This window comes from Hyperoodon ampullatus (genome assembly GCF_949752795.1).
Source record: "Hyperoodon ampullatus genome assembly, chromosome: 5".
NCBI classification, from domain to species: Eukaryota; Metazoa; Chordata; class Mammalia; order Artiodactyla; family Ziphiidae; genus Hyperoodon; species Hyperoodon ampullatus.
This window is the reverse complement of record NC_136918.1, coordinates 104690584-104710622: the sequence shown is the minus strand read 5'-3', so window position 1 is coordinate 104710622 and position 20039 is coordinate 104690584. Positions and strand designations below refer to the sequence as shown.

At 35.4% G+C, this 20039-nt stretch overlaps 1 protein-coding gene across 2 annotated transcripts in view; it reads left to right on the top strand.

Annotated features, from left to right (window-relative positions):
* EPHA3 (EPH receptor A3) overlaps positions 1 to 20039 on the top strand; it is a gene marked incomplete at both ends in the record, with an annotated part of 370237 nt that overhangs the window by 237809 nt on the left and 112389 nt on the right. For both annotated transcript variants that reach the window (XM_079704896.1, XM_079704895.1), the window contains one exon: positions 191 to 526. In XM_079704896.1, coding sequence (XP_079561022.1) covers positions 191 to 526 — 336 coding nt within the window. The remainder of the gene's footprint in view (positions 1 to 190; positions 527 to 20039) is intronic.

Here is a 20039-nt window from a genome sequence, read left to right as displayed (position 1 = left end):
TAGCTCGGGGAAGGCAGCACTCTTGAACCCATGTGTCTATAATCTCATGGATACTCTGAGGACGAATTAAAAGTATATAATAAAGACAAGATGGTTATTTGCCTCTTTCAGTTCCATTGTAAATTATCGATTTCCCTTGTAGTAGAAAACAGAAGTGAGGCTCATTAATCTTTGTTGAACTACTTTGCAGGACCTCCATCTGCACCGAGAAATGTTATATCTAATATAAATGAGACCTCGGTTATCCTGGACTGGAGTTGGCCCCTGGACACAGGAGGCCGGAAAGATGTTACCTTCAACATCATATGTAAAAAATGTGGGTGGAACGTAAAACAGTGTGAGCCATGCAGCCCAAATGTCCGCTTCCTTCCTCGACAGTATGGACTCACCAACACCACGGTGACAGTGACAGACCTCCTGGCACACACTAACTACACCTTTGAGATTGATGCCATTAATGGGGTGTCAGATCTGAGCTCACCACCAAGACAGTTTGCTGCAGTCAGCATCACAACTAACCAGGCTGGTGAGTACATGCTGGATGCTTCCTACTCCTGCCATCTCAGAGCCAAGTAATAGTTTTAACAGAAAGAGTGGAAGAAAGGGTAGGAAAAAAAGATTTGAAAGAGCCCCAGGTTATTCTTTTTTATCACTTTTAGACAGTTATGGTACATTAAATAGCTCAATTTAATTCTTCAAAGTGAGAATAAATCATATTTGTTAGGTGATTTTAAAGCTAGTTTAATCCATTGCTTCCCACTTTGAAATCTTTAAACATCTGGGGCTCTGGAGGTAGTACTTATGGGGCTCCCTGCAGCATTTCCATATTTTGAAGAACTTAACAGACATTGAATCTAGCTTGGAAAAAGTTATGTATGATATTTAAAACTATAAATGTCTTTACCTTAGTTATAATTATATCAAATTTTGTGTATAGTTATTCAGTTATTTTATGCTCCCCAGAAGCTCTGGGTAGTATAGCTCAGATAGTTAAAACTCTCTGATTAATTAAAAACAAAGAAAAGAAACACATTTTATTTAATAGATACAATTTGTATTTAAAAATTAAAAATATGGAATTGAGAAGCTTAGTAAAAAGAGGTCTTGGTGAAAACAGTTGGAATCACTGATCTTTAAAATTTCCGGATATAAATTTCATGGTGATTTCATCAACTGTATTTTCCACTGACAATCTTTTCCTAATTAAAAAGAAAATACTGGGCTTCCCTGGTGGCGCAGTGATTGAGAGTCCGCCTGCCGATGCAGGGGACACCGGTTCGTGCCCCGGTCCAGGAAGATACCACATGCCGTGGAGTGGCTAGGCCTGCTCCGCAACTGGAGAGGCCACAACAGTGAGAGGCCCGCTTATCGCAAAAAAAAAAAAGAAAAAAGAAAAGAAAAGAAAATACTGTGTTGCCAGATTGTAAGCAAAGGGCCTTTAATATGGAATAGGAAATTTAAATAAACTTCTCACCTTTCTTTATCTTGCATCCACAACATTTCTCTTTTCTTTACTGTTAGTAAATCCTGTGTTTTTCAGTCACCCTTTAAATCTTCTATTTGTTTTTCAGTTCTCTGATAATTCTTGTGATATATTTTACTATGGTTTTTTTTACAGTGTGGTGTCCAGAATTATTCATGGGGTTTTAGTTGTGATTCTCTCAAACATATAGAAGAATCACACTTTGCAGAGTATACAGAGACATGCCAGTGATATCCCTTTGAAATAAGACAATCATTTTTCCAAGGTGATAACTGTGATGAATGAGTAAAAAACAGTTTTCTAATCAACAAAGCTGTGCAAAATTAAGCTGATAGATATTTATTGTGCATAACTGTTGCTACAAGATATCATAATTAGGGTTACATTTCAAACAATTCAGTTCAGAGATATTACTGTATAATTTATACACAAGAAAAAAAAAAACATTGGAGCCAAAAAGGGAGAAAAGGAAGAGACAGGATGGCCCCCTGAAAATACTTCAGCTAGAACTACAGACTCCCACATCTGCTCCCAGGAGAGCTAACCTTGAGTTGGAAGTTAGAATTGAGTGTAAACTCAGCTTCTTTTCTACATTTGGTTTAAATTATGGAAGTTCCTCTGCTCTCTAGCGGGACTCGCTCTTTTCTTTGAGGATATGAATACTGGATGTCAGAAGAAAAGAGAAAGGAGAGATGACTAAATTCTATCAGCTGGAAGAGGTCTTAGAGCAGCCAAATATCTAGCCAGGAAATTCACCACTTTCCTTCTTTCACTTGGCTGACTGAAGGAGGTTAGTTAAACTACCAAGGGTGCAAAACTAATAGGTGTCATCAGGGCTAATATTCACCAAGTATGCACAAGTATGACTCTTCTGGTTGGTAAAATTTTGTACTTATTTGTATACTGGTTAGAAGCAGACAAAGTTACTTCTGAAGGTGAGTATAGAAATGCACCTGTACTGGTTAATTCCTCAAGTACCCTAGGTAGCCCCCTAAACCCAGTATATCAAACCCCTCACTTCCTTCCCCATAATCTAGCAATCAAAGGGATAAATCTTGGTATTAGAGGAGTCTCCAGACCAGTCTGTCAGGTCCCCCTTCTTCCTATAATCCAGCAACCAAAAGGGTAAATCCTGGCACTCGAGTGGTCTCCAGATCCCTGTGTGGGAACTATTACAACTTGAGGGCTCCATGTCCCTGCCATGCCAGTTGATAGATATTTTGAATATAACCCCTGGCAGAGTCCATGTTTAAATGTGTCTCTTTCTGATTCCACATCCCTCCTTTGTTCCCACTTTTCTTCTGGTCTCCTATATTGATGAAATTCTTATAATTTTACATTGTCTCATGGTGATAAAATTTATTTATGGAAAAGACAAGACTTTTTAATGAAGTGCACTGAATCATGATTTTAATCTTGCTTACTGAATCTCTCCCACTTAAAGCTAGATCTCAGACCAAGCAACATATGCGTTTGTCTTGCTTTAGTTAATGATATTTAAACTTTGTAGTTAATAATATTTAAAGATCTGTAACTTAAGTTTATTTAACTGTCTTCCATGAGAGAGAAAAAAAAAAGGAGTAATGCTATTGCTATGTATCACATGATTATAGCTTCTCATATTCAATGAACACAAGAATTTTAAGAAGTTATAATTATGTGGCAAATGGCTTTCCCAAATCCCATATTTCACTCTGATTTACTACCTTGTTTAAAACAAGAGCATCAATCTGTGTTATAATTATCTCCTAAGTCAAACAGAAGTGTATAAAAACAAGCAAGAGCTCCTTATTTCCAATCTTATCATTGACCTCTGGCTTTCTGACAATGCATTTATCAAGAAACTAATAGTTCCAGATATATACACTGAATGAATCTAGGTAAAGTGGCAACCAAGAGCAGGCCAAGACTTTAAAAAAATAAATGGAGTTGATGCTTTGGCCCTCCCAGTTACAAATCACAGAGAAAGACAGAGATTCAGCAGGGATGATATCAGCTACTCTTCCTAACCCCACTCTCATTTTTCAGAAAAATCACAAATATGTCTACAACATGCACCATGAAAGCATTTTATATATTTATCTCAGGGAGTCTGTATCATTTTTGTGCCTGGGGAGGTAGAGGTCTTTGTTCCATCTTCAAATCCCCATGGTAAGATATAGAAGCAAGATTAGAAGCAATGCCATTTCTCCAGAGTGTTTCATTGTTTTGCTTTATTTTTGCTCTTGTGAAGGTTAATGGACTGGTAGCCTTGAGAAATGAGCTCCCGACATCTAGAAAGATATGGCTATGACAGATACGATGCCTGGTGTTTAAATTCCTCCTTCCTCTCTATCTCTGACATGGCTATAAAGGAGAAATGTGAATGTGTCCCTTTTAATTTAGTTTGTGAGATTGAATTTGTTGATTTTTCTCTTGATTACATTGTAAAAGCCATGTGATGACCACACGATAAGGCACCTTCTAAATTGTAGAAGATTATGTTGTGAATTTGGGTGTTGGTTCCCAGCCCTTAATACTTTCACAAAGTATGTCAGTGAGATAAAAAACATGGTCTGTACATAAAGATTGTATCCATGAATCCATCAGTCAAACATGTACAGAAAGAATTGCAGATTGCAAAACAAAAATCTGTGAAGTTATATCTTGGGGTAAATTGCTACTTCTTGTTTTCTTCTTTGAATAAGTATGTTTACCTTTCAGTTCTGGGAAAATCATTCCACTAGTGGAATATTTTCCCCTGTTTATTCTCAACTTCCATCATAGAATCTGCCCTTTCTGCACTATCTATAGCATGTAACAATCTCAGGCAAGAAGAGGGGGCACTAGTAGAGAATATATGGGCTTTCAAGTTTTGAGATCCACCCCACCCCCATTTTATAGAAACTGAGATCCAAGAAATTTTTTCAACTTTTTATCAAGTGATCAAACTTCTACTTATGTCCTCCAACTCCAACTCCACTTTCAACTTCTATTCTTATTCTTTCTGCCATCCTATGATTCATGCCATATAGCTACAAAAAGAAATGCTGCCTTGGAGACAGAGGGGGGCTTTGCTGGGAAAATCTACTGTACCCTATGCCATCTATAATAAACTTGGTCCTTGCTTCTCAGTGATTTATCACAGGGTTTCTTAGGGGTATTCTGCAAGAGATCTTCTTTATCATCTCCACTCTTCCCCAGAATTAATCTTATCCTTTACTCCCTCATTCCACACAGATGATTTTCCCTCTGTGATACTGTGATTTATAATAAGAAATATATATTTGGTCTTGGTCCCAGTTTATGGCACAGAACTCCTAAAACTCTTAGAATTTCCTAAGTGATAATAGCAATAATGGGTATTTTGTTATTCATAACAACCCCTTTCAATCACATTTGAGTTTACGTTAATGAAGTGATTTTTGGAAAGCCCCTAAGGATGGTGGCAGGGAAACCAACCATGTGATTAGAAGAACTTTTAGCCACTCCACTCCTCAACCTCCCCTCTGGGTAGGGTGGAGGGGCTGGAGATAGAGTTTAATCATCAGTGGTCAATGATGTAATCAATCATGCCTATGTAATGAAGCCTGCTTAAAAGCTCAAAGGACATGGTTCAGAGAGCTTTGGGGTAGATGCGCTGGTAGGCAACAAGTCTGGAGAAAGCATGGAAATTCTGTGCCCAGTACCTTGCCCTATTCATCTCTTCATCTGTCTGTTTCCGAGTTGCATTCTTTTACATAATAAACTGTTAATCTAGTAAGTAAAATATTTTTATAAGTTCTGTGAGCTGCTCTAGTAAATTAATTGAACATTAATTAAGAGGGGGTCATGGGAACCTCCGATTTATATCTGTTGGGTCAGAAGCACAGATAACAACTTGGACTTGAGATTAGTATCTGAAGGGGGGGTTGGGGAAGTCTTATGGGACTGAGCCCTAACCTGTGGGATCTGATGCTAACTCCAGGTAGCTAGTATCAGAATTGAATTAAATCGTTGGACACCCAGCTGGTTTGGCAGAATTGCTTGGTGTGAGGAAAACCCCACATATTTGGTGACCAGAAGTGAAGTATTGCATAGAGGAGACACACAGGAGTGTGCTTTTTCCTCTTACCCCCTCCTAACTTATTAAGACCATAAAGTTTAGGAGGGAAAGGAAAATGCTATCTCACTGGCTTTTCTAAATCTTATTCCTCCTGTTTGTACTCACTAACTCCCATTGACTCCTGACTCTAAAGAGTGGGCTGTCAAGAAAATCTCTTCCCCTTCTAGCATCTTAGACATACACTCTCCTGGCTCTTTTCCTTTGCCTTTTCTGTTGCATAGGCTTTTATTCATCTTAGAGGAAGTTACAAATAATTAAATAAAAGCAACAACAATACACACACACTAAATACACACACATATGCATATTACAAATTGTTTGACTCTTCATGATTTCATCTTATTTTTCTCCTAATTTTCAGTCTAAGATTAGATGTTTTCATAAAGTAATCCTTACTTCTCTCTTTGTTCTCTCATTCATAGTGCAGTCTGGTTTCTGTTCTCAATTTACAGAAGTGCCCTTCTGAGAACCAGTTATAATATCCTGTTTGTGTCTTTTTGTTAAAATGAATACAATTGTTAGGAAGAGTGTGGATTTCATAAGGGCCTGGACCTTGTCTGATGTTCACATTTGTGGTTCTCAGACTTAGAACAAGGCTTTCTAGCACCTTGTAGTCACTCAAAAGTTTATTGAATGAATGAGCGATTGATTATTGGAAATGTCCACCATCCGAAAAAGAAAACATTCTCCGTCAAACCACTTTCTCTCCTTATTTTTTTTCTCCCTACCAATGAGACCACCACTTTCCTCAATTTACCGGATTCTGACACTTGGAATCATCTTTGGTTCATATTCTGCATTTAAGAAGTGCTCACATGCTACTGATTTTTCCTTTGAATTGTTTCAGATCTTCATACCTTTTCTCCACACTTAGTGTTAGATTTTAAGCTTCTTAGTCATAACATTTATAAATAAATGATACCAAGAATTATAATAATCCTCTTTTAATTATGTTGAGATTCCAAAATAAAAAGGAATTGGAACTTAAATGAATTAGTAAAGTCAAAATATCATACTGCTTAGCAACTTCTTTCCACTGAGATATTTGTAAAAAGGGTCAATGGATCAACAAGTATATTTCAATGCTCCTTTATGTTCATGTAATATATGCTCCAGCCATGCAAGAATTTATGATTGAAGAATAGATTTTTAAAAAATTATACAAATCATATAAACTTGCAGAAGACACTATGTAATTAAATGAGTTAAGAAGTGATGGTTGAAGGATTTTAGGGAAACCTTTGGAAAAAAAGAGTTTAGATGTACTTTGAAAAATAGGAATAAATCAGATAGGAGTAAAGAAAAGGAAGCGTATATATATTACAATATTGGAATTGAGTTTCCTGGGTAGTAGGGAGGGTAGGCTGAGAAGAGGAGATGGATCTTGTTAAAGAGTAACAGGAAATCAGGTTGGATATGCAAGCAAGACCAAGCAACTGGTATGTTAGATAGTGGGATATTGGATGGAAATACATATATTGAGTGGAAGAGTAACCTCATTCAATCTGTTTTAAGAAGCTTAATCTTGAAAAGAGCAGGGAACAGTGTCATAAGTATAATTCTTCACATGTGAATGCCTGAATTATAGTGAAAGAATGACATAATTAGATTTAAATGAGTATTCATATTATCTGCAATTATAATTTTCAAGTCTAAAACAGCATTTAAATTTTTTTGAGCCATACATTCAAACAAACAAACAAAAGTTTTAGAAATTTTTGGTCTTTTCCTACTTAGATTCTTGATTGCCAGTTAGTTGACAGTGAAGTACCATCAGTCCTAGAATTCTTTTGCCTTGCAGTCTTACAATCAAATAAACAACTTTAGCATGACACTTAGGTAAATGCCACTCTGTTTCTCTCAATTTATAATAGTTGAAAAAGGTGTCCCTCCATTCTCTGGGTCCTGGTATCACTCCAGTATTTCCTTTTTCAACATACCCCTAATCCTTGAAATTTTTGATCTAGGCATGCACATTTTTAATATTATTTTCTAGTTCCACTTAAACTTATTTTTTCCTCTATGAGGATTATCTTGAGCCCTATACTTCCCTAGAGTAAATGGACCTGTCCCTCCTCTTTCAATTTACCCTATTGGAGTTCTGCATATATGTGTACAGTTTTTATCATAAAATTTAATTTGTTCACATATATGAAAGTGTTGCAAATAGTACCATAGTACACAATATGTGTATATACCTTAAGCCAGATTTCCTAAAAATTAACATTTTACTACATTCGCTTTATCATACTCTCCCCCATTGCCTTCTCTATATAGATATTATTTATTTTTGAACCACTTGAGTGTAAATTGCAGATATTATGCCCCTTTACTCCTAAATTCTTCAGTGCGAACTTCCTAAAGCAATGTCACTCTCTTACATAACCTCAATACATTTATCAAAATCAGGACATTAGCATTGTCCATATTATGATCTTATCTGCAGATATTAGTCAACTTTTGTCAATTATTCCACGATGTCCCTTTGGCAAAAACAAATGGATGTTCTGTTTACCTTCAGTTTCTATCTATAATATAGTTCTCATCTACAACAATGAATAAATTAACCATTTTCTGTAAATTAAGTGATATACAAAAATATGAAGGGAAAGGGAATCAACACTTATGGATAGGACTTTCTCAGGGGCTTGATATCTCTCTAAGAGTTTCACAGTTGCCACCCCATTGAAAAATGACCAGTAAATAATATTATTTAAAAATGAGAGAACTTGACTTAATTTTATTTAGATTTCCTGTTGAAGAACCATCAACTTATGCAAAGAAGGATAGCATCTTGGAGACTTTCTGATATAAGGAAAACATTCTTAGCCTTGGCTTTAAACAGAATAGCCTCTATCATTCACTTAACTTAATGATCAAAGACAAATCTCTTCTTTTCTTCCAGTTAAAAATTGCTATCCATCACATGAGGGATTGAACTGGAAATCCAGTCATAATTTTTCCTGTTTTATTTATTTTTTGTGATTCTAAGACTGTAGTTTAGAACTTTGTTACTGGTATAATTTTAATCAACCAGTACATCTTTTTGATCTTTAACCACACCTATCAATTTACTTCTTCTAAAGGACTTCTAAAAGCATACCTTCCTATACTTTTGTGACCTGCTATTTCACAGAACAAGGTAACAGCATCTATTAGTAGAAAAAAATAGTTTAATATACCTTGAATAAACAATACACACTTTTTTGTTTTGTTTTTTTTTTGCGGTACACGGGCCTCTCATTGTTGTGGCCTCTCCCGTTGCAGAGCGCAGGCTCCGGACGCGCAGGCTCAGCGGCCATGACTCACGGGCCTAGCCGCTCCGCGGCATGTGGGATCTTCCCAGATCGGGTCACGAACCCATGTCCCCTGCATCGCCAGCCGGACTCTCAACCACTGCGCCACGAGGGAAGCCCAACAATACACACTTTTTAAAATGAATCTTAAACTATCAGAGCCCTTTGGCTACATTTAGAATCCAGTCTAATTTTTATACATTGGTAAAGCAGATATTTTAAAATCTTCATTCCTTATTCTGCAATAAATTTCCTCTATCTACCTTGTTCTGTTGGGATTTAGAAGCAGCATTTATAGATATGACAGAGGAATGCCTCATGTCAAAGACAGCCAAGCAGGCTTTAGAATTTCTGAAGAAGCAAACGTTTCAAAATAAAACTAGAAAAGGTATACAGCTTGGATCTGCTATTAAGCTACAGATACGTATTGATATAGTCTCCTTAGAAATGTATGCTGCCATGTAATTATGTACCCTGGAAGTAAACTAGATATCAGAGCATCTACATGCATTCTTTCAGAGCATGAAGGAAGGTGTTTTGTAGCACCAGTGTAATACATTAGAAAGCTAAAATATAATGAAAATCAAACAAAATAGTGGAAGTAAGATTACAGTAAGGCATTCTGATGAATCCTCCCCTTGTTGTTTCACTTGTGTGATTAATAAACCCTAAGAATTGAAGCCCTAACTTTTTATTTCTTTCAACAAAAAAATGAAGTCTGATTCAGGCCCAGAGATTACAAGTGAATATATACATTATAATTTTCTTGGTGCATTTCGCTTGTGTGGTAATTTAGCTTCTTTCTTTCCTATTTGAAATCAAGGCAGAGACCTGTACATCTGGGGATATCTCTCTGCAGTGATGTGTCCTAGTGTGCCTGAAGCCTTCCACATCATTTAACACATTAATGATGCCTTTCAGCCATCACACCCTGTTATGGAGGCATATCACATATCTGCAGCATGAGCAATAAGCTGAACAAAAGCAGAGCCATATATTGTCCTGACAGTTATTCAGAATCTTTATATGAGCTTAAAGCCACAATTGTATGGAAAACCAGCAAATGGAGATAGTTTGGAGGTTTCCAGGATCTATACTGAACTCTCATCCCGTTTTCGTTTCTGATCTTTAATATCAATACAATTAAAATGAACATAGCAGACATATGTCTGGAGGATTATGATTACTCTTTTCCTGCTGACTTCTCCTTTAAAGTGCTCACAAGAACAGAAATACCAACAATCAACTAGAGGAGAAAATATGGTGTTAACTAAAGCACTTAGTATTAAGAAAGTATAGCACAGGGAACTATATTCAGTATCTTGTAATAACTTATAATGGAAAAGAATCTGAAAAAGAATATATGTGTGTGTATATATATATATTTGTGTATAATTGAGTCACTTTGCTGTACACCTAAAACACTTGTAAATCAACTATACTTCAGTTAAAAAATAAAAATTAGAAAGAGAGAAATAGCCATTTAATGCTAACTTGTGCCATATTCACTGCATCTTTCCAAGAGCAAAAAATACTTTTTCAATAGAAATCTTTCCTATTCTTATTTTTCCCAAGCAGAAAGTTTTGTCTCAAAACACATTAAAGACAATAACTTATCTTTTAATATATTCTACCCCTCTAGGATTAAGTTAAATATAGAAGATTCTTAGGGAATAATTGCAATATGTGCAGATAATTGAGAAATTGAATAAATGCAAATATTTAGAAGGAAAAGATGCTCTGATTTTAAAAGCAAAAATCCTACTACCACTAACCAGACTCTTTCATTATAAACTCTTAATTATATTTCAGTATCTCCAAAAATACTGTCTCCCTGTTAATAACTATAATATAGCCCAAAAATCTGACTTTATAATATAGCACCTATCAATATAGCACCATTGTCCAAATTGAAAAAAAAAGCACCTCTTCTTCAAGGGACTTTATTGCCATCTGCTATAAAATTGTTGTGATATGTATTCAAATTAAGAGAATTATTATGTGTGGCATCCCCATGTGCTAGGGCCCTGAGATTCTATAATATTCACACTAAACCAAAGAATGCTGAGGCCAAAAAATGGGAAGCTCACATTTTCTACCTCATTTCACCAGTAGTAATTGCTGATCTAAATCCTCTTGATATGATTAACACTGCTCTATAGTCTATTACATAATTATGTCATTTAATCCTTACAACAATTTTATGACTGTGAGTGGTTAAATGTCTTGTCCATGATTTCACAACTCCAAAGTTCCTGCTCTTAACTGTTAGGATATTCTTTTTCCTATGATTTTGCATAATTAAGACTGAAAAAATAAATCTGTAAAGATGGTTACCATATTAATGTAATTTGTGACTACCTGGCACACAGATCATATGATTTTTTTCTTTGAAATCAAAATTTCACATGATTTGAGCAATGTTGATTAAAAATGAAATCTGAATTGCTTTATTGGGAAGTTATTTACCCAAATCTTTCTTGCCAAAACCAAACAATAAAACTCTTCTAAAGTAGCTTTGAAGGGTTACATCTACTATTAGTCAATGTTAATTTAAAAGCATTTATCTTGACAATTTGTTATCATTAAGAATTAACCTCTTATAGCTTTCATTTTCATTCCAGTAGGAAAAAAAATAATTATAACAAACCAACAGAAAGAAAATCTGTGTCTTGTCACAATTTTGTCCAAGAAATGGCTTTAAAGTGGAGGCTGGGGCTTCCCTGGTGGTGCAGTGGTTGAGAGTCCGCCTGCCAATGCAGGGGACGCGGGTTCGTGCCCCAGTCCGGGAGGATCCCACATGCCGCGGAGTGGCTGGGCCCGTGAGCCATGGCCGCTGAGCCTGCGCGTCCGGAGCCTGTGCTCCGCAACGGGAGAGGCCGCGGCAGAGAGGCCCGCGTACCACAAAAAAATAAATTAAAAAAAAAAAAAGTGGAGGCTGTATGTCAGAGTAGGAAGAGTTCTGGAATGCATATCAACAGAGAGGAATACTCCTCTCTGCTCCCACTCTTTGGTTTCGGCCTCTGAATAGGTCACTTTTATCAGAGCTATTGTTTTATCTCTTTTGTGAAATTAAACACTTGGACTGGATAATTTTTAAGTTTCCTTCCAGTTACATATTCTAGGGAACTAAGTTGATGCAAAATATATCATGTATTCATGGAAAAATAATCCAGTATTTGCTTACAATTGAAACAAATATGATTGCAAAGAAACAATATTTGAAAAGCAGAGTGGTGAAAGACAGTGTGAAAAGTCCAACTGTAAATCCAGGTATTGCCACTTAATAGTGAGGTGACTAGATTTTTTATTTTTAAATTTGGTTTGTTTATGCATTCATTCCCAATTTTCTTTAAAAATGAATTTAAGACAGGGATTAGACTAATCTGGAGTCTTTACATCCTTTTTGACATGGATACAATAATACACACACGGATTTTTGTGAGGACTAAATAAAATGAGAGAAAGTATATGGAACTAAGGAAGCACTTAAATAAGTTATTGAACCCTGTCTCAAACATAATCATGTTGATCTTGCTCTATCTGGGAGACATAGAAACTCCTTTTTAAAATTAAAAAATATGAATAAATATTAAAATATATGAAGTCAGGCTCTGAAACACCCTACTTTGATGTGATTGGTTTAGGCTCTAATTGTTTCAAAATTGGAATTCATATGTGATGTAAAACAACTCTCAATATAATAAGCCATTTTTCCTTCATTACATACACAGATGTCTGTATATATCTTGACTTAGTGTTAGCACTGAAGTGCCCATGAGAGGGTCTAATAGAAACATCTGATTGGCAGTTGGTTATATTCAGCTATACTTCTGAGACTTTGGCTAGGATGACACCCAAAGACAGCCATAAAATAAAAAGGATTGGTGAGAATAATAAAGGGATAGTCACGCAAAGAATGTCTACAAAGATGAAAGAAAAGAGATGGACAGAGATATAAGAAGAAATCAGGTGACAAATGAATATTCTAACAATCATTCAGGTTAAAGAGTTAAAATAAACTTTTACCAAGGACCATGTTGTGACATAAAACAAAGATGTTGCAATTACTTAGGAAATGGTCACCTTTTACTTTTAATCACTAGAATATTGGTTTTTAAGTACATTTTAGTAAGTTTATTATAGTTCCAAAAAGAGAAAATTTTAAATGCCCCCAAAATAACTATGCTCACTACAGACATATTAAAGAAAAAATGTTGCATATCATGTATTTTTATTTTTTTGGTTCATCATGTTGTTTGAATATAGTTTTGGGGCAGAGTTTGTCCATCTTCGTCCATCCATGGAGCATAATTGTGTATATATCCTCTAAGAAGGAGTACACCTAACAGTTATTCATGCAAATTTCCAACATGTCAAGGAAAGAGATTCTCTATTTCTCTTTCATTGAGTAGAGCTTGTTTCATTTTCCTTCTATTAAAATGTTTTCAAAAAGGTTTTTTATACTTGACATTTGAAATACATTGCCTAATATACCATCACCTCCCAGCAAAGGACCTAGGTTTAAAATATAACATGCATCTTTCTTGATTTGAATTAATATGGCGGAAGAATTTGGTTTAATTTAAAGTCCTTATTTCTGAAAAGTTTAAAAAATGAATCTCATCTATCTTACTTGAAATGTTTCCATTCTAAGCTATTTTCATAAATTCTTATTATTGCAGATAGAAGATAGATGTCTTTATTAAAGTCCCAATAAAAAACAGCTAGAAAAAGAACTAGGTTTTGCAACAACTTATTGTTTTGTGTGTATATATTTGCATTTGTGTTTGTATGTTTATGTGCATGTATATATATACATATCTCAAGAAGAATATAAAGTTCTAGAAAGAGTAAAGTTCTAGAAAGTGTATGAAACCTAACAGATCTGAGAGAAGAAAGTCCTTTTATTTTCTAAATCATTTGCACTTGAATAGTTTTACTCTTAACTATGTTATTTATTAAATAAGGTTTATGTCTACCCAGAGTTGTGGTAAAGACAAGAACAACTGCCTACATAAGCACTCAAGTGCTTGGTCCTTATAAGTGATCAATACTTGGTAGTAATATCATTAATGAACTTTTGGAACATTTAGCAACGAATGTACTTTTGAAGATCAAAATAACTTTTAGCTAACTCCTGGTTTCTTTGGCAATACATATCACACTTAATTACTAGTTGTTTTTTTCTGTTCCCTAAGCATTGACTGAGCACTTATTGTGAGCCAGGTACTATGCTGAATGCACAGTGGATAAAATGCTTATTAAGATGTGTCTACTATCTTCAAGGAGCTCTCAGTTTAGTAGGAGATCTTAAAGGTTTTAAGAAACCAGCATGAAATTGATTGGTTTGACCAAGAAAAGGCAGGCAAGGCCAATTACCAAGAGACTTCAATAAGCATCAGCAGCTCAGTGAAGCCACCCAATGAAATATTTATCTTGAATTCACAGATAATGCCAAATTATGTATAATAGCTTCATTTTTTTCATTACTAAAGGATGGATTTTAAAGACTATCTTTTTATGATTTTTTTTGTTATGTGATGCCAAAAAAAGCAGCACCCTATCCCAAAGATTTTCACTCAAAGGAGGAAGAAAAATAAATAAAATATTCTAAATTATGTACAAATTAAATGATAGTTGTATGTGTAGTTTAATTGTATCTCAGTTGAATGTGTCTGGTTTGTATAAAGCAACTAGTCAAGATATGTGAAGTGAACAAATATTTAGAGCTGTCCAGTGAAACTCTCCACATCAGTCTGGCTTATTTATCAATCTACCTGTCCCTTCTCCTATCTCTCAATCAAGCTTTTTGTTATTAGTATGGAATGTAGTTTCTATTTAGTTAAATATACAAATTTATAGACAGTTACTACGTAAAGTATATGAAACTAGGAGCAAACCAATATATTGTACACCTCAAGCTTACACAATGTTATATGTCAATTATATCTCAATTTTTAAAAAGTATATGGAACTAAAGAGCACTAAAATATAATGGATAGTAATTATCATAAAAGTAACTCTTCATAACAAGTAATTAAGAAAAATTTTAGAAATGTTTATAATAATAATTGTAAGAATAAATTATAATTGCTCTGAGGATACATGGCCAGAATTTAGCACTGATGATGTAATAATATGCCAGGTTTTACCACTCTGTCTGCTAATATTTGTTAAGACATCCATGATTATAAATATTGCCTGTTTGTGAAAGGTAAAATTTATTGCTCACTCTATTAAGTTAAAAACACTATTGAAATGAGTTTCAAAAGAAGAAATCTATCAGAGGAATTGTATGTAAAGAAATAATCCACCATTTTTTATCCAGGTCAATCTTCATATACACTTTGTTAGGAGATAAGATTTTAACTGTCTTCTTGGGAAGTGCTTAAGGAAATTCTAAAATTCATGTGCATTCCACATGTAATGCTGGTATTTACATAACTATTTGCTGTAATTTTTAGTATACTGAATGAAGTCTTAAAAAGTATTTTATATATATTTTGATGATAAATGTTTCTCTACTATTAGTAGTTATTTCTTATTTAAATGAACTAGTGGGCATTAGATATTGTGTATTTATCTGTGCATATCTTTGGGTTGTTATAATAGCCTAAAGGAATGGTTGAATAGACACAAAATCATATTTATTATTTAAAGTAACAACCAAGTGTGGAGTACCAGGTATTTGTCAAATACAGTATTGGGTATTTTATAGGCAACATTGAACCCTTAAAGCAACCCTGTAATTTGAGCATTATACCCTTATTAATAGAAAAGGAAACTTGTTTTCAAGAGTTTAGTTAACTAGCCCCTCTTTTCTAGCTTATGTGGCTAAAGAGTATTTGAATCCAGGTCTTTTTAATACAATAGTATTTCCCAATTTTCAGTAAACAACTGCATGTTTTCAGGAATTTTGCTTCAACCACGTACCACCAGGACTCTCATAGTTTAGCAATGTATCAATACTTAGTTAAATCAAGCCTCATTTGTTACCTAAAATGTATTTGAAAAGAGAACTTTACTCTTGTATATGGAGAGCTAATATCATTTATTAAATATTTGTTTGTCCATATAGCACCTAAGATCCTTTTTCAAACCACCAAGGGTAAACTTGGAAGCCTTTGAGTAATATACTGCTGCCCATCAATACTCCAAGCCTGGCAATTATGAATATGGAGTCTGTAACCCACAGGCTTCCCCATTGCAGGTAATGGCAATTCCATCCTTCCAAGTTATCCAGATCAAAGCCATTGAAGTCATACTTGGCTCCTCCCACTTACAACTGATCTATCAGCATATTCTATAAATATGCCTTCAAAGTATGACAAGAACCAGACCACTTCTTACCACATCCATTGCTACAACCCTAATTCCTTCATATCCTTCCTATATTATATAAAATACCTCCTAAATGGATCCCTTCCTTACACCCGTGCCTTCTCTACAAAAATCTCTCATAACTATACTAATGTTCATTATCATTAATTATTTCATTACATAGATTAATGACATTTATATTTTTTTCTGAAATATAGCTGGTAGTTTTTCCTAGTTATTTTAAATGTTTTATTCCCTTTCCCTGTTTCCTTTTAAAGGAGATGGGCATTATTTTTTATTTGACCATTGGAAAGATGAAAGAAATAACCTCTTATATGACCAGATAAGTTTATTATTTATTTATTTATTTTTTTGCGGTACATGGGCCTCTTACTGTTGTGGCCTCTCCCGTTGCGGAGCACAGGCTCCGGACGCACAGGCTCAGAGGCCATGGCTCATGGGCCCAGCCGCTCCACAGCATGTGGGATCTTCCCGGACTGAGACACGAACCCGTGTCCCCTGCATCGGCAGGCGGACTCTCAACCACTGCGCCACCGGGGAAGCCCACCAGATACGTTTATTATTTTTTTTTAAAAGTCCAATCAGGAATTGCTGCTCCTAATTGTGTGTTCTTAAATGCTGACTCATGATTTTGATGACTTAATATGTCAATAGCTTGACATTTGGCATTTCTTTCCTCACTTAACTCTCACATGTAAAATATTCACCTACAGCATCTTACCTAGAGTACACGTATGGTTTTGAACCCAAAAGAATATACTGAAACAATAAAAAAGGTGCCATTAGTGTTACCCATGGCACAGCCAAGGCCTTCTTGTATCCTCTGTCCTTTGGAATAAAGACTTATGAGTTCCTAATCTATACATTTTGTTAAGATACATTTTTAAAAGTGTGTCATGTATAGCCTAAGATATAAGCTTGAAAGTTGATATGAGTGGTGCTTTGTGACAGAACCACAGATGTTCAGTACATGATATATTTATTTTTTACCCCAGTGGCCCTTATAAAAAGGGCTAGAAGATCAGCTTATAACAAGTCAACTAATGACATGATATAGAGAGGCCGCTGGTTCAGTGGCTGTTATTACAGCTGTGTCCCATTACATATTAGATACCTAGAACATGGTTGCATTCCGAATGGCATTTATCTTTTGAATTTCAAACATTCCTGCCATAAATAAGGATTTTATGCTTTTCAAAAATGTTTCACAGTTTAGTCTAGGGAATACTGAAAGGTTGCTTTTACTTAATGAAATTCCCCCTTTAAGGGTTCCTGAAGCTAAGATGAGCATTTTTTGAGCACTCACCTCTGCAGACCTGTGTCATTTTCCTCTCTGCCAAGTCCTTGCTATTCCCTTAACCTGGAGAGGTGACAATAACTTGAGTTTCACAAAACCAGCAGTGTGGAGACCATATGAGAGTTGGCCTTTGATCATGGTTTAATAATTCTCTTTGTTACTTTTTCCAACAAGAGATAGCTGAATCTATCATAGAATGATGACATATCTTAGTGGGACAGGAAAAGCAAGATTTTTATATGTACTTTGTTCCCAAAACAAATACTATGTTTTAAATATATTCTAAGTGAAAGTGTGAAGAGTGAGGACCCCTCCTTCTCCAAGGTCCTGATTATATTGTGAAGGAGCTACAGATTCCTGCATTTAAAGCATAATAGTATAAAACCTAAAGAACAGTTATGTGAGATGACCCCACTCCAGAAATAATAACCACAATTATTCCCTTCAAAAATAATTATAATGATCCATCTCATCTTTTCAAAGTGGGACTAGCTGCTATTAATCAAGTGTATGTTCCTTTATTTTTGAGATGTGCATGTCTCCTATCTTGAGGAATGAACCATGTAAGGAAGGAAATTCATTATGTCTGTCCTTGATTCAGGGAGAAACTCCGTCATTTTCCTTTTGTTCTCCAAATAATTGTTGGGATGGTGGGAGATTAGCCAGGATAGTTATTGCTGGTGTAGCAACTGCTGCCTAGGAGCAAGCTCTGTTCCACCTCGATGGAAAGAAAGCAGCTGCCTTTCTACTGCAGTTGGTACAAGGCAGCTGCTTTTATTGTCTATATTTCTTTATAGGGTCTCTCATCTTAGCTTTAGTCACCTGCACACAGCCTACAGGTTTTTTTTTTTTAGTCACAAAGGCTACAACCAGAAAGCTTTATATGACCTCTGTAATGAACAATGCAGAAAGTGGAGTGGAAAGACATTTTCCTGGAACACTGAATAAAGAGTGAACATGCGTGTATGTGTGTGGGGTGGGAAGGTGTTGTGAGGAGGGGCAAGGGGAAAGTGCTTGGTATGTGTGATTGAGTGTTTGTGAAAAGCACCAGATTGACAGATGGCGGGATGTACACAACATGGGAGGGATGGCAGCGGAAACTCATCAGCCTTTGTTCTGCAAATAATCACCACCAGAATATAAACCAAAAATATGCCAAATGTATGAAGTTTTACATTTGTTCACAGTTTAAAGAAAATGTTCTCATTGACTGGGATTGTATTTATTAACACAAACTAAAATTTTAGTCTGGTTTCATTTCAGTCTCTGTTTTCCTCCTCAAGTTTTAATAAGAGGATTTATACAAGTCCAAACTGCCGGGAGATTTTAAGGTGGTTGGCTGTAGCATCAAATAAAACAGTTCTATCAGTTTATCCTAAATAAAGCTACGTATCTATCTTTGCTTTTTTACATAATTTTTGATTTTAGAAGTATTTTTGGACAGGGTTTATTGAATTATATTAGACCCCGTATTAGTCAAGTTAACCAAAGAAAGAGAACCAATAGGATGTGTGTCTATCTGTTTATCTATCTATCTATCTTTCTAACTATCTATCTATCTATCTATCTAGAAAGAGAAAGAGAGTGATTTCTTTTATAGAATTGGTTCACATGATTGTGAGGGCTGGCAAGTCCACAATCTGCAGGGTAGTCTGGCAGGTTGGAGACCCAGGGAAGAGTTGATATTGCAGCTGAGTCTGAAGGCAGTCTGGAGGCAGAATTCCCTCTCTCAAGGGAAATACCTCAGTCTTTTTCAAAGGCCTTAAAGTGATTGAATGAGACCCAGCCACATTATGGAATGCTATCTGCTTTCCTTAAATCTACTGATTTAAATGTTAATCTCATTTGAAAAACACCTTCAGAGTGACTTCTAGACTAGCTACGTTGATACATAAAATTAACCATCATACTCCCCCGTGGCAGTGGTGTGTGTGTCTGTGTGTGTGTGTGTGTGTGTGATTGTTATCTTTCTTTTGAATAAATATCTAGACCATACATTTAAGGGAAATGCCAGGATAAGTTGTTACATAGAAAATAATAATCTTTGAATTTCACCCACTGACCATATTGAAATTCTCTTTTGGTTAATTTTAATTCTACTTTGGGTGCCTTTTCTTAGGTTTTCCTTGGAATGCAATACCTAATGCATGAGATGTTCCCTCCCCCAATCCTATCCCAAATAGGTTGAGTTTCAAGACCTCCTTTGGTTGACAACTTATCAATAGCAATGTAATTTGTAGAAAAGGCACATTATACTGTTTTTTATTGGTAAATATTTTTACATCAACATTTTACTTTTGGAAATCACTTTCTCATGTGCCTCTTTTGGATAGAATTTCAGGGACAGTGTCTGGCTTTATAAGACACACATCTTCTCCTTAGCCTTTGAGGGACATCTCTATGTCCAAGACAGTGTTGTGATTGCCACTAGCACCACTCAGAGGGCTTGTTTGTCATATTTGGGTAGTGATATCAATGAAAAACCTCAGCTCGGTGATTTTTAAGCATGAAATTGTTTAAAAAATTACTCGGAAG